The sequence below is a fragment of the Takifugu flavidus genome, chromosome 3 (genome assembly GCF_003711565.1).
Source record: "Takifugu flavidus isolate HTHZ2018 chromosome 3, ASM371156v2, whole genome shotgun sequence".
NCBI classification, from domain to species: Eukaryota; Metazoa; Chordata; class Actinopteri; order Tetraodontiformes; family Tetraodontidae; genus Takifugu; species Takifugu flavidus.
This window is the reverse complement of record NC_079522.1, coordinates 8,699,256-8,714,998: the sequence shown is the minus strand read 5'-3', so window position 1 is coordinate 8,714,998 and position 15,743 is coordinate 8,699,256. Positions and strand designations below refer to the sequence as shown.

Below are 15,743 nucleotides of genomic sequence, written 5' to 3'. Positions count from 1 at the left end.
ACAAACCTTCTCTGCAGGTGGTGAACATTTAATGGGTATATTCAAGCGGTATCTCTGCTGATGTAACGCGTGTGATCAAAGACCCCGCTGGGAGCGGCTACCACCCGTAGGCTCTCGTCCACACCAGCTTCTTCTTGAATTCGGGGAAGGAGTTAAGAGCCAAGAGAGCAGCTGAAAGGAACAGGAAACATCCCTAGATTACATTACATCACAAACATAGCTTTTCATTTGGTTTTCTACTATGAAGATATGATGCTGGCTTGACTACTAAGTATGACTGTATATACGCATCATGATAATCTTCAGTATTAAATGACAAAAACTTATTGAAGTACCACAAAATAGACGTTTAGATGTGACGTAAGGCCGAATGGCTGAAATAACAAATGTATAGACCATGTTTACAACACTTTATGCCCTCTAACTGAGTTGGTTGAGCCAGCGTGCATCGTTGCAACACGCTCCGCTCGTTTCAAAATGTTCTGGATGTTCTCCTTTCGTACCTTTTGCCGCATTGGTGACAGCCACTGAAAAACTCTTTTCGGGGCCTTCTGTGATGCTCAGGAGCCAGTCTATGAACTACCGCACACATCACACACACACACACACAGTCATTGTCATTTGTGTTCCTTTTTCCTGGAGTTAAAGGTGTGTTTCTGAACACACACACTCACCTTGTGCCTTTGGCTGCTCCAGGGCTCTTTGCTCAGGAGCTGAGCCAGACTGAGCGGCATTCCCAACAGGCAATGAGGAAGGGCGTTGCCGACGTGAGATTCTTCGCCATACAGGCTGTGCTCTAGAATTTGGGGCTTGGACTCGGGTTGCCACGGCAACCACGTCGCTCTAACGCCAAGGAGGAGGGGCACCACGTGATCGCCCCAGGAAACGACAGCGGCGGCAAAGACGTGAAACAGGAAGTCTGTGGCCTGTAGATGAGCAGAGGGGGTCTGATGTCAGATTCCCTCAGAGGTTTCACGAAGTCGCGTTTCGACGTGCACGCTCATTTTCAGTGATTGCTCGCGGGCGAGCTGAAAGCGTTAATAAGTTCAGGCGCTCGTTCGAGATAACCTTATCTCTGAGTGCTTAATGCAGGAAACCCAGCGTCAGAGTTCCAACGCAGGCCCGGCTCACTGACATACCGCACTGGTGTCTCCAGACGGCTCTGCCTTCCCACCATAGGCGATGTTTCGAATGTGTCCCATCAGCTCCAACAGCCATTCCATTTGCTGCGAAACCCCTTTAATGCAGGCATATAGCAAACGGTGTAAATAAGTGAATAAAGCTGTATGTGACTTCATCTAATGGCATTACCTGCGGAAACAAACCAACCAAGGAAAGCATGTAGAGCATTAGTAACGTACACATTTTGCTTTCCTATAAAACCATATAAGGTGGAGGGTTAGGGTCCCTACCTGTACTGGGGTTGGTACCCCGATGACACTGGTAAAAAGCCTGCAGGAGAATCCAGCCCACCCTGTGGCCCGGCCAACCACAGCGAATGCCCGAGATGACATCATTCAGTCCCAGGAAAGGAAGTCTGGCTTTGGAGGTCAAATATGCTAAGATGAAGGCGGCTTTCTCCATCCGATCCTGGACAGCACGGGGATTTCGTTATGTCTTTTGTTTGCAAAGGTGGTGGTTTGATCCTATGTCCTCGTTTAAAAAACAACTCTGCTACCAATTCTCAATTTGTTTGGTTTCAGGGGCTTTTACTATTTTTAAAGGATCAAAATTGATTCTTAATGAGCTTATCTTGTGGATTAAGGCTGCAGAGCAGGTAAAGATGGACCTATATCTTTGTATCGAATACCAAAGTAAGACAGGAATCCGAAGCGATGTCAGTGTAGGTTGCGCTATGTTGGGTTTATAAATTTGTAAATCAGACTGAGAAAGAATTGGGGCCCACACATCCTTGTACTTCTATCTTTGTGAGGACTTTCATATATAATACATTCTCCAGCTCCCTACTCTGACCCTGTCTAACCCCCTGACCTAAACCCAACTCTGACGTAAAACCACATCTTAACCCTCAAACAGTCCCTTGTAGCTACGAGGACCAGCCTCAAAATGTCCTCACTTCCTGAAAATGTCCTTGCTTTGCTTGTGGAATGTGTATTTAGGTACACAATATATAGCAAGTACCAGAAGACACGCACATACACACACATACAGTCAGTTTTAGGATCCATTCTTCGATTATATGATATTTTAGACCTGACGCCTTCAAGATTCTCTACCTCTGTGACCCGAGTGATTCGGTCAATCTCTGTGTCGCACAACTCCGAAAGACATTTGGCCAGTCCCACATACAAGCCGACTTCATTATCCTGAAAGAAAGAGGTACGAGAGATACAAATGAATACCACACAATTCAATCTGTGGAAGGTTCCCCTGTAAAACTCTTTACTTTAGCTCAGCTCTCACAGACGTGACTAAAAAAGCATTGAACACACTAATAGTTTGGAATTATTTGGTAGTTGGTCCACCTGGATTTGATTGGGGAGGATGGAGTAGATCTTCTCAGTGGTGGAACTGAGAACTGTCCAGCAGTGTTTGGGGGGATTTGGGAGCGCCATGGCCTGAGCAAGGCCCCGCAGCAGCGACTGGCACATGGACAGACTGTGCGGATTCTGCTTGTCCTGGAAATGCTGCAGGCCCAGCTTGTCCACATAAACCTGGAGTTTGTCTTCAGCAACATGTTTCATCCACAAGCCTAAACTCTCATACAGGTGCGCTCGAGTGGGGTGCTGAGGACGAAACGGATGGTTGGAAGACAGGTGAGGGAATTATTCAAGTAAAACCTTGAACTGACATTATTATCATTATTTTGAACCTAATTGAAAGGTTGATGTGCAGATGGTCGATGATAAACAGTGCATCAATTGGTTAGTGGAGCAAAAAAGGGTTTTAAAAAAAAAAAGGGTTTCTACAGCAGCAATAAAAACTACTTTTCGACGCAAAGTTTTCAGTTAAAAAGTTTCAGGTTTCAGAGGAACCACTGAGCATTAAAATGTAAAGTGGAGTTCTGACATTATCAGATGAACCCACGCTCTGTGAGTCACCGCTGTAAGAAAACAGATAGAGAAAATATCTGTGCTGCGGAAGGAAAGCTCCTAAAGACGGGTCTTCCATTCTCCCTGACCCCCATTAAGGCCACGAGCAGAGTTATTGTTGCTCATCTACACAGGTTGCAACTCCATTTCAAGTACTATCCCTCTTTTTGAAGTCTGATTGTAGTCCTTCATCTCATTTGGTACCGAATTCTAAGTTGGGAGGATTCACTAATCATTAAAAAATGGGTACTTTTGGAAGGTACTTAGATCTTTGGTAGACATCAGTCACTGTCAACTATAACCTCATTATCTCAATATTTATGATTTGTGACCAATTTATTGCGCATTGGGGATTAAATCTGGAAAAATATGATCTAATGTCGACTTTTGTTGAGCCAACAAACCAAACAAAATTATGAGAACTCAACAATGCTGAAAAAAAAAAACATTTCCTTTCCATGGTCCAATGTTTGAACGAGGTACTCACACTTAGGCTGTGAACGAGTGGTGGTGACACCCAGGAGCCCAGGAAGAGAGCAGCACTCTGAGAGGAGTGAGCTTGAGATGCTGCCAGCACCAAACACTGATGCTGAACATCCTCTCCTGCCAGCAGAAACAACATTCTGAGCGTCTCTCAGTGGGTCCAAAGCCCTTAAAGAGGAGGACAACCGTGGTCAAGCTCACCAAAACCCAGTCTCATCAGAGGAGAGAGAGAAACGCTCCAGTTGACGGGCGGGAACTGGAAACCAGCCCCGACCGACGCAAGAGAGGTCACAGCGGTTTTAACCAGGACCGGGTGGACAAAGTCTGGACCTGCATTCAAAGGAAAGACAGGAAGTGAAAGGGTGGCGTGGGAACGTGGGAGACAGCTGTAACGCTCGGACAGAAACCTTTTTTCCCGGCCTCTGTGAGGAAGGTCGCGACTGATCTGATGACACTTTTTTCAGGCAGATAACTGAAGTCCTGAGGAACTGAGAGAATGACGACACAAGGGTCACAAAGGTCACAGGGAGCTTTGCAACGAGGTCATAGTTCAGTGTGAGTGTCCAAACTCACCTGAACTGTGACTGTAACTGTTGGACATATGGGCCAAATACAGATGACCCAGCAAGCAAGCGCTGTTGGACTGCAGACCAATGGCACCCGAGAGAGTAATGACCTGCACGGCACCGCTCAGCGACATCACCATCCAATAATATTACACCAGAACAATGACGCGTGGCTCTACGTACCTGTGTGACAGCCCGAATAACTTCATTCAGCCGACTCTGCTGCTGCGAGGAGATCTCCAGCTCACTTTTCAGCTGTAACAAAGCAACGCAGATTAGCTTTGGGACGAGTTCAGCCCTCAGCCATATAAGTTATCGACCCGATCGCATAAAACCCCGGGACAAACTGGGACAGGGACGATCCAGCCCAACCCTTCATGAGACATGACAGTGGCAGCAGAAGGTCAATCTGGCTCAGCTCAGATTAAAGAAGAGCTCAGTCTAGCTGCATGCATTTTATAATAAATATGAGCATTATGAAGTCATTTGTGTTCAGAAAACCAATGTGATGCCTCCTCACATGAATGATGCAACTCTCTGATCCAACCAAAGCTACGAGACCACTGACGGCAGCCAGGCGGTGCATTGTGGGACATCCCTGAAAGACAGAAGGAGAGACGCTCTCTCTGTTAACCAACTATCATTTTTCATGCCACAGACAGGATCCTCCATCATTGGTTAAAAAATAAAATGAGCCAAAGGACCTCAGCCAGTAAGATCTTCATCCAAGAAGCCAACAGGTGAGGATGGATGTCCTCTGCTTTACCATGTCCACACATTGACAGGCCATGAACCACCATCCCTAGAGCCAAGGAGAAGCCTGTAGTCTGAACACAAACAGTAGAAAAGACCTTAAGGGGGGTCCAGACCGAGACAACGGGCCCGGCTTTTCTGTCCATCCAGGCAGAAAACGCTTTAGCCACAGAAAGTGGAATCCCAGGTGAAAGCATAGTCTACCAGGTAGGACAGAAAACCCGGCTGGGTTGGCCCCCTGAGGACTCTGGACACACCTGAAGTACAGAGAACACTATTTAAGAATAAAAGGCCACAGCATACCAAAGATAGCTGAATTATACACAATGTACATTTGCCAGAAACATTTTCTATAATTCATATATGATGTTTTTAGATACAAATCGTTACATTCACTAAAGTTTGCTGTTCATTTTCCTGCCTGAACCCAGTCCATGTTTAATTTTAAACATTTAACTGACCTGCTGGCTCTCTTCAGTCAGATTCCGTAGAGTGTTCATGACCTCCGCAGCCTTGCTAGCATCTAGAAGTCCTCTGCTAAAGGCTGAGACGGTCACACATGCCACAGAATAAGCCAAAACCTACAAAGGAATGCCAGGAAAGTCCAGTTTTAGACACTAATTTCACCAATGTCAATGTACGGCAAAAATAACTGTCTATAGTGGCAAAAATAGTATATTGCCCTTTTAAAAATATCATAGTTTTCTACCTACAGTCAAGCAAACAAAAAGAGAAAGAGATTCCTTCCATCCATCGTATGTAGTGGACATCACCTCTTGAATCATGCGTCCTTGTCCACCATCTTGCAGGTTGGACACAAGCTTATCCAGTGTTTGGGTAACGCGGACGTGTAGATCCGTTTGTTCCATGTCACAAAGGGCAACGAGCACCAGAGCCAGGCCCAACAAACATCCGGTTCTGACCCAGAGCAGGAAAGAAGAAAAAAAGTCATCTATAAAATGGCCTTTCATGAGCGAACTGGTGTGTGAAGCACAAATCCAGCATGGCTAACACTATGTCTGCTCTACACTTGAAGTGTGTCACCCACCTGTATTCTAGATCTGCTCTGAAGGAGCATTTCTCCAGAGCATCCAGAGAGTCGAGGAGCAGAGCAGCATCCTGGTGAGCTGAAACACCACTAGACCGCAAGGAAACTATCAGGTCAAATCCGACAGCAGCAAAGCTGCACCGGCATGTATTTGAGTCTCTGAGCTTCATTTGTACCTGATTCAAGTGTACCTGAGATGTTGGTGATGCGCTCCGCTCACCACCATGCCGAGAGCCAGGCCTGAATGGAACTGGATGGCCTGGGAGTCTTCAGCTGTGGGGGAGCCTGGCAGGCCAGCTTGCAGCACCGGCAGGATCTCTAGCAAGCTGTCCTTTCGCCAAGCCGCCAAAAAAGGCACCAGAAGGGAGAGCGCAAGACTGGCGCAGGAGCGAGCGATGACGCTGGCGGTGTTCTCACCTGAGTAGGAGCGCTGGGAAGGAGGGAGGAGGAGAAAGGTCACAATTACAACCCCTGACAGTGGATGAGCCGGAAAATGGCTATCAAATGAATGTGGTTGATTTGATTTGATTAATAAATGAATCAGGTTTTACTATTGTGATTAGCTACAAAAACTATGGAAAATCTTGAATCAGCCCATCAAATAATGTTGTTTCTTTAGGATTCCACGGTGCTTTGACTCTGATTAATAAGTAACTTATCAAATGTGCCCATGACATTATAGATGTATATGGAGACCAGCCCCTGTCATTAAAACAAAGGTTTGTCACGTACATGTAAGAACCACTGGAACACCGGTCCTGTAGCTTTGTAGTTGCTGCTGCTGATACTGAGCAGGGTGTTGAGGACCATAGCCAGCCAGTCGGCCGTGGGAACAAACTCTGCTGCCGCCTTAAGAGAGAAGAGAAAAGGATACATACTTTACATACGTGTTTGTGTCTAGCTTTTACACTGCTGTTGTGTGACTTTATGCCACCTGTCACTGATCCTCCAACAAATTTCACATTGGGTCAAAGCTGATCTGCTAGAATGAGCTGTGACCCGTTTCACACCCACTCTGAAATTGGGTGTAGGATTGGTGATATAATATGATATATAATAGGTGGGGACGCTTCAGCAAGGCTGGGTGCTCATCTTTGTGAAGGACGCATGAATCGCGTACAAGGTCGTCCTGGAAGTGACCATGCTGCCTTCTGCTCTGACAGTGCAAATCAGGCTAGCGTGACTGTTAGCAACCATGCTAGCAACATGCCTTCTACTGCACTGGAGCCCATGACCTTTCACCGTATAAACTTCATCCTAATCACATGAGGGGGGAGTTTCTCTATTTTTTCCTATTGTCCAAAATATTGCAAAAGCAAATAGTCCAAACTTCTAAACTTTACCCCATGGCTGTCTTCACCGTTAGCAGGCAAGTTGCTCCCATATTTGGCGACGGCAGCTGCTAGCCCGCTCAAAGCCAGGATGGAATTTCCTTGCACGACAGGACTGTCCCTGAAAAACAAAAGTGCCCATCAGTGAGCCTTTGTCATACCCTTTCTAGAGATGCACTAATATGCAGATACAGATCATACAAAATCAACGTTTCAGCTTTTATTTCCTGGTATTTACATCTGCATGTGATACACCAAGGCCCTTTCTCACATCACAATACATGGTCTTGTGAACATCTGGAGTTCATATTTGGACATCTGTACTCTGAAGTACACACTTTCTGCCATTACTGCTCCTGTTGGCCAAGGTGAAAGGCATTGTGGGATACCTAGCTGCCCCAAGTACACACAAGTTACATCTGATGGGTACTTGATAAAAGGGGGCGGAGCATGTACACTTCCAGGAAGTGGCGAGGACCTAAAGAAATAGTGCTCAGTTGCTTGCCAGATCCAGTAACCTGAGATGTTGATCTCTCGTCTCATATTCATCTCTTTGCTTTTCTTCCTGATTTAGATCACTAAAAGGGAACTTACTTTATTGCAGATTTGATGATATCAGCCAGCTGATCTCGGGCCCTTCAAACGAGTAGAGGCCAAAAAAAGAGATTAAAAGAGCAAATGAGAGCGTCAGATTGCTTTCAACAACACTGTCGTTATGAAGTGACGAGGATATTTATCACGTTCAAAGAAGGAGCTGCAGCAGTTTATATATCAATAGTCCTGGAGATGCTTCGCACATCTGTGTGAGCGTGCGGGTCTCCGGTAACAACGGGTTCTCACCACAGCCATGCACAGTGCTGTTTGTAATGTAGCTCCTCCGAGTCGTCTTTGCCTTGTTTGTGCCGCAACTCCAAATCAGCACGCCGGCCCTGAAGATACATGTGAAAAAAACACTATCAGAATTAAAACTGTTTGGAAAGCAAACTCCAACCTGCAAACACGTGACCATCCCTCCACACACGTATTGGCGATCGTTGCAAACAAAACCCCCTGATTTTGCGACAGATTTTGAGAAAATGATGGAAATTTATGCAATGAAATGTTGGGAATTCGCTGAAATTGTGGGAACTTGCAAAAACTGTGTTGGAAATATTTCTTTAGCATTGCAGAATAAAGAAAACCTGCTACGATGTCGCTACACAGAAATAAATGAAGTAAAATGAACTGCGTCCTTCCTTTTTACAAAAAAAAGCTATGGGTTGAAAAACATATTCGAAAACGTGCTTTCTAATGCAAAACATTACGTTTTTTAAATTTCTGTCTTCATTAACACTTTTATCGACGGCTAATCAATCACAGTCATCATCATCCTCCTCCGTCTCCTCCCCCTTTCACTTAGAAACTGTTCTGTCTACGTACTTTTGCTAGCAGATGAGACTGGGGATGTGGTTGCTTCAGCGTGGTTGCAGCTTTCCTGTTTTGATATATATTTTATGTGTCGCGTAAATACCACGCTTCTTTATTCATCCACTCATCTGAGCATCTATCATCCATCTGACGTCACCTTCCAGGTGTCGGGTGCACAAACCTGTAGGGCAGCGTTGAAAGCTCGGCTCATGAAACCGCTCCAGGCCTGGGGCAGAAGGAGAGCCCGGTGCCACTCTGACGGCTGAATGTTCACCTGTGGGCGAGGAACAAACAGGTGTTTTCAACTTTAAAAACCCAACAATCAGGAGAGAAAACAAGGGGGGCAAAAATCTACTCAGACGTGCATCGTGAATTAGATTCGCCAAGATCTGCTGGTAGGCGTGGCTGCGATTCACAAGGAGGCGGTTGATGGGTCTGCCTTCACGGTCCGTCTGCAAAGGCAGCTCGTAACAAAGCAGCAGCCCAGCTGGAGCAGAGACGGTGAGAGGAAACGCACGGTGGCGCGCCAGAACACAAAGGTAGATGTTACAGTGTTTATCAGGACGGATCAGACAGGAAACAGCCTGAAACAAAAAGGATTTAACAGGTGATGAAGAGATGAGGGCGCTCACCTGTGAGTCCGGACTTCAGTCCCGGCTGCTTATTTTTCTCGTATGTTTTCAACATGAATGCTGGGATCCCGGCCACTGTTTTACCCCGGGCGGAAGCAAGGCTCCCACCCCTCATGGCCATGAAGTGAACCCCCCGGGGCATTTGGCTCATTTCCTCCTTCACTAGCGCCGTCAGGAAAAGCTCGAAGGCTGAGATAAGAATGAGGAAGCGGCCGTGAGAAAACTCATTGGGTCATCAGATAAAATGACGAAGACTGATTGATTTAGTCGCAGCAGGACGCCACCGTCCAACGCGTCCTGAAGCCTCGCTGCGTTTGACGGAGGGTCCGTCCACCACACCGACGCTGCCACCGCGGCGTTCAGCACGACTCACCTGGTAGAACAGGTGGTGGCGTGTGCTCCATCAGCCTCATATAAGTTGGCCCTGCAATGGACAGATCAGGTTCTTCCATCTCTTGTTCGTCCTCCCCGTGTTCAGAAAGATTTGGCAATGGGCGGACCTACGGGAGGAATACACAAGACCCAATCATATTAAAAAGAGAATATTACGATATCACAACGAGTATATGAGCTTTTTAATACAGGACGTAGAGATTAGGTGCGATCTTACGGCCTCAGGAAGGTGATTTATGGTGTGGAGCTCTTGTGGAAATGCTGCTAAAGCTTTGTAACCACAGGCAGCAACTTCTGGATCCTGTAAACACAAGAGATCCTCTGCACATCTGACATGTTTTCTGTATTTACCGTTCAGGACATGCAGGTAGCACACGTAATACCTGAACATTATTTAGTACCTTGCTCAAAGCGTCAGTCCAGAGAACGCTGACCACCTCCTCTTTCAATTTCTTGAAGAAAAAAAGTTAGTTGTATATTTGAATTTTACATCATAAATGAAAAACCTTTTGCTCAAAGACAAGTGTTGGCATTTGTGGCGCCCATTTTAATCTTGGTTTGCTGGGAAATATGAACTTTGTATTCATTTATACTGTATTACTAAGGATTATAGTTTGTTATTGCAAAGATGTTTATGATTTTTTATGAAAAAAACAAATGAAAAGTGCATAATTTTTCCATTTTAAGATGCAATTAGTAGAAAGACTCCCCCAAAAAACAGAGGGGATGCGGAAACATTTAATAAAAGCCCTGCTGAGCAAAGGAGCCACCTCATATTCCTCCGTCTTGACAGTCAGCTGAGGAACCAGTGCCAGAATTTCAGCGGTAGCTTTGACCAGGGGTGTGCGGGAGTCTGTGCGCAGCTGCAGCCCGAGACTCTTCCACGTTGACAGAATGTCCACTACCTGCAGAACAAACAGTATCAAAGCCTACATGCACATGAAAATGTGTGTGTGTGTGTGTGTGTGTGTGTGTGTGTGTAACCTCTGCGCTGCACAGCTCCTTTAATCCGTGTAGTGCAACGGCAGCTGGCACTGCCATGTCTGCGCTGGTGCACTGGTTCAGCATTGACGTGATGGCAGCTAACATGTCACCTCCATGTTGATAAGGTCTGAAACAACACACATGCGCTCAGGTGCTTTTTTGAACCTCACTACATTCAATTCTTTTAAATACTATAAATGACATTTTATATTAAAGCCGAATATATACGATCGGGCTAAACGTTGTGATCTAATGACTCTTTGAATCGTTATGGAGACTACTGGCCTTGAGAGCCACAATCCAAACGGATTTTCAGTCATACTGGGCTGAAAATGCTTTCTCCAAGGAGGCCAGGCAAGAGTGTTATCTACTGGTGTGACGGAAAACCCGGCCGGACTCTCTGAAGGTGTGCTGTGGAGATGCCATGGATCAGACTGCTTGACCAGCACGTCAAATACAATTAGAAGTCAATTGTAAAATCATTTAAATAAGAAGGATTCTAGCGTGAAAAGAGTGGAGGCCAATTATCAATACGCAGGCACAGACTGGTGAACTTTTAGAGCGCCTACTTGGAGGTCTGTACATTGATCCACTGCTGCTGCCATCGCTCATGGAGGTGAGATGCATTATGGGATACCTAACATCCCCAAGTCATATCTCCTTGCACTTGGAGCATACTTGGCACTACTTAATTAGATCTAGAATTAGGACCAATTCCAAAAACACCGGAGGCCAACGTAATAACCGACATCTGTTGGACACATTTTCCCCCACGGAGCCACCAGAGATCAAACGTCTTAAAAGATTCATGATCGAAAAATGACATGTGATGACGGAGGAGTCGTGTGGTGTCTCGGTTCTTAGGGGTGTTTAAACCCTTCGCCGTGGCCATTAAACAGACCAATCTAGTGACGCAATAGTCCAAATCAGAAGGTGTTTACGGTTGAGAACTTAAGTAAACTGCATCAAACCCACAAGGAATCATTAAGATGAGGGCCTGCTTAACAAAGACAATCAGGCACAGATGGGAAAGGGAAGTGAGTGTAACGGTAAGTGGGAGAGGAGGTGACAGTCAGACACAGGTGGGCATGATCGCGCTAATTAGAGATGGGGGAGGAAGGGGAACACACTCAGACACACACTGACACGGGGGAGCGACACATCTCAAGAGGATGAAATTAAAAGACACACTGTTAAGCTCAAACACCTCAGACCTTATCAAAGAGCTTTGAATCATCCAGGAAAATGAAATCATTGTTCATTTATACAAATTGACCACATGACACCACTAATAGGAATAATTGAGCTGAAACCAAAATTGTTTCCCCCGTCCAACCCTTTCCCCCATCTGGTCCAACCTCTCTCTGCAGATGTCCCTGATGCAGACAGCTCTGGCCAATGTCTGCTCCCACTGGGCGTCCCTCCCCACTACCACCTTTCTGTCCTGTCCCAGCAGGACCTGCAGCTCGGGGTAAATTCGATCCTTAAAGAAAATAACAAGAGAACAAAAGAAGAGGATGAAGGAGCAAAGATGCCTCATGGCTTCAGGTGCAAATTAGCACTAAGCTAACTTTTATACAATGGCAACATATATGTTAGATTTTGTACTTAAAATTTAAAAAACTAAAAATGTCAGGATTCGTGAGTGGCTGCTGTCCTGATATGAATATGTTAGATATTCATATCAGGACAGCATGTTAGATCCCGGACCCCTGTGGTCGACATGTCAATACATCCTCGAGCCAACCACAAAAGCCGTGACTGCTTGGTGCTGCCAACATCTGGTCTACTCACAACATCCTGACCCCATATAGCCCTGCAGCATGACTTCATTCAACAAAAAAAAACTTGTAATGAGCTTTAAATCCATAACTACATTAAAACACTTTAATGAACTTCACAAAATGTTTTTAAATGCAGGTGCAAACATAACGAGTGTCTGTGCTGAGTCGCCATCAGAAACAGGAAGGACTCTACAGTCTCCTTGGAGCCAACTATGTTTCATATCCACAATAAAACAACAAACACACGGCGTATTTAACAATATTTAATGACTTTCAGTCTCTAAACTATGAATATCGTGAATATATCAGCTTTTCAGCCAATAATAAAAATTGAGTACGATCACATTAGCGTTGTTTGCTGTTGCTCTACGTGCCTCCACTGCTGGCTGAAATTTGTCTTCTTGTTAGGAGGGGGACATTTACATTTGGTTGCCAGGTGACGCGAAACACGAATTTGACTCATATCACTTTGAGAACAACTGGAGAAATGATTGAGCCTATTAGAAATAGACTAATATAAAAGCTAGCTAAAGACAGTCCATTTATCATGACATACCTGTATCTTCCAGAGAGCAGTCAGCAGGCGCATCGCAACCGCTGACATCTTGGGTGCACTGGCCAGCATAGAGAGCGTCTGTAGCACCATGGAGATGCAGAGCTGCAATATTAAAATATTAATAATAATATTATTATTAATAGAGGCATGGCATGTTTTGTTGCACGGCACGCTATGCACAAGGCCAAGTGGACCGTTCATTACCTTGTGGGTCCCAAGGCCAGGCAGGCAGTACAACACAGCATGAACGACACTGGGATCATTGGTCCTCCCCAGTTTGTACAACAGAACAGGAATCAGGGAAGGGACCTGCAGACATTTCATATAGGAGGGTTTGAATTTGACCCAAGTTCAGTAGCGACGAAAGCATTGAAATACATTTTTATTTTTTTGTTTATGTGTTTCAGCAACTCGAGCAAAAGACAATTAAGGCCTCAGCTCTCAAAGGAAGCCTCAGCATCAGAAAATGTATAATGAAGTGACAAATTAATTAATCAAAAAGAGTTGGATGAACTTTTGGAAAATCTAAATTTAAAATAACTTCCTCTAAACACAAACACTGATGCTGTTACAGCTGATGTACGCTTAGCATTATGGGCCAATCTGAACCACGTTAGTTTATTGATAGTCAGGACACTGATGTTAGGATGTTGTCATGGATACCAGTGTCCAACAATCACTCAAAGATGTGTGTAAAAGAAAAAGACAAGACAATGCAGCATTATCTCTTTGACGCAAAGATGAGGTCAAAAGTAAAAAGCGGTCAGGGTTTTTATGTAGCAGTAAACTGCTCTGCTGGGTTTCAGCTGCCTGTTAATTTACAAGAGGCCCAGGCTGCATCTTGGCTGTTGCATAGCAACTACCTCACCTGGGTAAGGACAGAGAAACCCGGCTTTCCTTCAAGCAGAATCCCTGAGGCCTGCTGCTGTTGCCGTAATAATACAATCTTATTTATTTCACTCTGTTGAATCTGAAATATTTTCTTTACCTTTCAACCTTAATACCTGCGTATCTACACACATGATGTCATAAACCAATCAATTACACACTTCGATACACATGGTAGGTACCAATAATAATTTATCACATCAAATGTCCGGTGCAGTGACATTTTGAGAGTAAAGATTTTATCAGGGAAATTCTCTGAAGCATATCAGTCCAGGTAATGAGGCTCTTGTGACATGACCTGGTCTCTTTTATTCTCGTGTGTGGAGCCAGTGGATCTGATCGCAAACACAGCTATGATGCACAAGTGAGAAAGACCCAGCAGCAAAAATGTGACAGATGGATTAAATACATAATATGTTAGCAACACCATAAACAAGCAACCATCCATCCATCTTCTAACCGCTGCGCCCTGGCCTGCAGGGCCACCGGCCGTGAGCGAGAGGCGGAGGATGCCCTGGATGAGTTGCAGGGTCATCACAGAAACATAAACAACCATTCACACTCACATTAGCAGTTAGACCACAGCATCGCTGCCCCCAGGGGATTCACACCAAGAACCCTTCAGCGGGAACAAAGCATATTTCTCCCACTCTTAACCACAAACATCTATGTTCAAAGGGAAAAACTTTCCATTATCGTAGAGTATCAGCACATGAAAGCTTCCAGTTTGGATGCTGCTGATGAAGAGATGTGTGCTTTCCTCTCACATGCCCATCCACTGCATTAACACAGTCATTTATGATCATATCTCATTCTCCTTTGCTTGTTTCAAAACTTCCATTTTCTTCTTTACATATTCATGCAAGTAATAATCTGCCAATAACCACTGCAATAATTAGCACTCTTATTTGTAAGCACAGCAGTTCAATAAATTATTATTTTTTAGCTAGATCTACTTGCCTCTTCCTGCCTTGAACCATTTTACTTCTTTCGCCTCTTATCGAGGTAGTCATGGTAACGGAGAACTGGTTCTTTCATGCATAAAGATAGCATAGATGAATCTACCTGGCTGGGGTCAGCAGTCGCTATAGCCTGGACAACTTTTAGAGCGAGTCGGCAGATTTGCTCTTCGCCCGTCAGAATGAGATGAGTCACGATGAGGCTGAGCGAGCAGAGTCGGGGCTGGCTGCTGGACAGAGCCGAAGAGACAGACAGCAGCCATTCGGCTGCCGCTCCTGGATTATCTGCCACTTTACGCAGCGTGGAAAGAGCCACGCGGAGCTCACTGTACCAGGAACTTAGAAGACGCATCGGGGGTGGGCAGGACTGACAAGGATGAGAGAGAGCACATTTAGTCTAAAGAACAAATTGTGTGTTCAGTTTGTGGTACAACAGATATTCCAAGGCACAAACAGTCAGCACAGAATGCGGGAGCAGCCGGTGCATTACCTGTCGCTTGTCCGTCCCTTTACTGATTTGGCGCAGCAGTCTGTGGGCCAGATCCAGGTTGAGCTGATGCGTCCTTTTTTCTGCCAGCGGCTCTGTGAGACTGGAGCAGGACAGGAGCTGCAGCAGAGGAAGAACCAGGATGGGACTGAGCCACGGCGAGAGTTCGGCGTCTTCGGGCACTAAACTCAATGCTGAAGAGAGACAGATGAAAGGAGGATGTTATGGGGATGGGAAAATATACTATTAACACCTGTGGAAGTGGGGAGCAATTGGCCCCAACATCTGCTTCGAGCTCCTTTCACACAGGCAGGATTTAGGCCCGGCTGGCTTTTTCTGCCAGTCGTCATGGAAACATGAGACTCTGCCACTGAGTTGGGATCAGAGTGAAAACAAAGGTGTTGAAAGTGGAACATTTA

The 15,743-nt window shown here is 45.4% G+C and overlaps 1 protein-coding gene across 1 annotated transcript in view; it reads right to left on the bottom strand.

Moving 5' to 3' along the window:
* Window positions 1-7: 7 nt before the first annotated feature.
* focad (focadhesin) overlaps window positions 8-15,743 on the bottom strand; it is a 21,223-nt gene continuing 5,487 nt past the window's right edge. The window contains exons 10-44 of the mRNA XM_057027104.1: window positions 15,328-15,518; window positions 14,944-15,204; window positions 13,195-13,299; window positions 12,991-13,092; window positions 12,009-12,133; window positions 10,651-10,777; window positions 10,437-10,571; window positions 10,068-10,118; window positions 9,884-9,967; window positions 9,647-9,773; window positions 9,274-9,462; window positions 9,007-9,128; window positions 8,823-8,915; window positions 8,075-8,163; window positions 7,829-7,870; window positions 7,247-7,355; window positions 6,636-6,752; window positions 6,095-6,333; window positions 5,904-5,993; window positions 5,629-5,773; window positions 5,317-5,436; window positions 4,807-4,929; window positions 4,623-4,700; window positions 4,286-4,357; window positions 4,110-4,212; window positions 3,944-4,024; window positions 3,738-3,866; window positions 3,541-3,656; window positions 2,487-2,747; window positions 2,238-2,327; window positions 1,413-1,590; window positions 1,140-1,237; window positions 675-926; window positions 504-579; window positions 8-171 (exon numbers count right to left, since the gene is read on the bottom strand). Of these exons, the coding sequence (XP_056883084.1) occupies window positions 98-171; window positions 504-579; window positions 675-926; window positions 1,140-1,237; window positions 1,413-1,590; window positions 2,238-2,327; window positions 2,487-2,747; window positions 3,541-3,656; window positions 3,738-3,866; window positions 3,944-4,024; window positions 4,110-4,212; window positions 4,286-4,357; window positions 4,623-4,700; window positions 4,807-4,929; window positions 5,317-5,436; window positions 5,629-5,773; window positions 5,904-5,993; window positions 6,095-6,333; window positions 6,636-6,752; window positions 7,247-7,355; window positions 7,829-7,870; window positions 8,075-8,163; window positions 8,823-8,915; window positions 9,007-9,128; window positions 9,274-9,462; window positions 9,647-9,773; window positions 9,884-9,967; window positions 10,068-10,118; window positions 10,437-10,571; window positions 10,651-10,777; window positions 12,009-12,133; window positions 12,991-13,092; window positions 13,195-13,299; window positions 14,944-15,204; window positions 15,328-15,518 (4,394 nt within the window). The 3' untranslated portion in view covers window positions 8-97. The remainder of the gene's footprint in view (window positions 172-503; window positions 580-674; window positions 927-1,139; window positions 1,238-1,412; window positions 1,591-2,237; window positions 2,328-2,486; window positions 2,748-3,540; window positions 3,657-3,737; window positions 3,867-3,943; window positions 4,025-4,109; window positions 4,213-4,285; window positions 4,358-4,622; window positions 4,701-4,806; window positions 4,930-5,316; window positions 5,437-5,628; window positions 5,774-5,903; window positions 5,994-6,094; window positions 6,334-6,635; window positions 6,753-7,246; window positions 7,356-7,828; window positions 7,871-8,074; window positions 8,164-8,822; window positions 8,916-9,006; window positions 9,129-9,273; window positions 9,463-9,646; window positions 9,774-9,883; window positions 9,968-10,067; window positions 10,119-10,436; window positions 10,572-10,650; window positions 10,778-12,008; window positions 12,134-12,990; window positions 13,093-13,194; window positions 13,300-14,943; window positions 15,205-15,327; window positions 15,519-15,743) is intronic.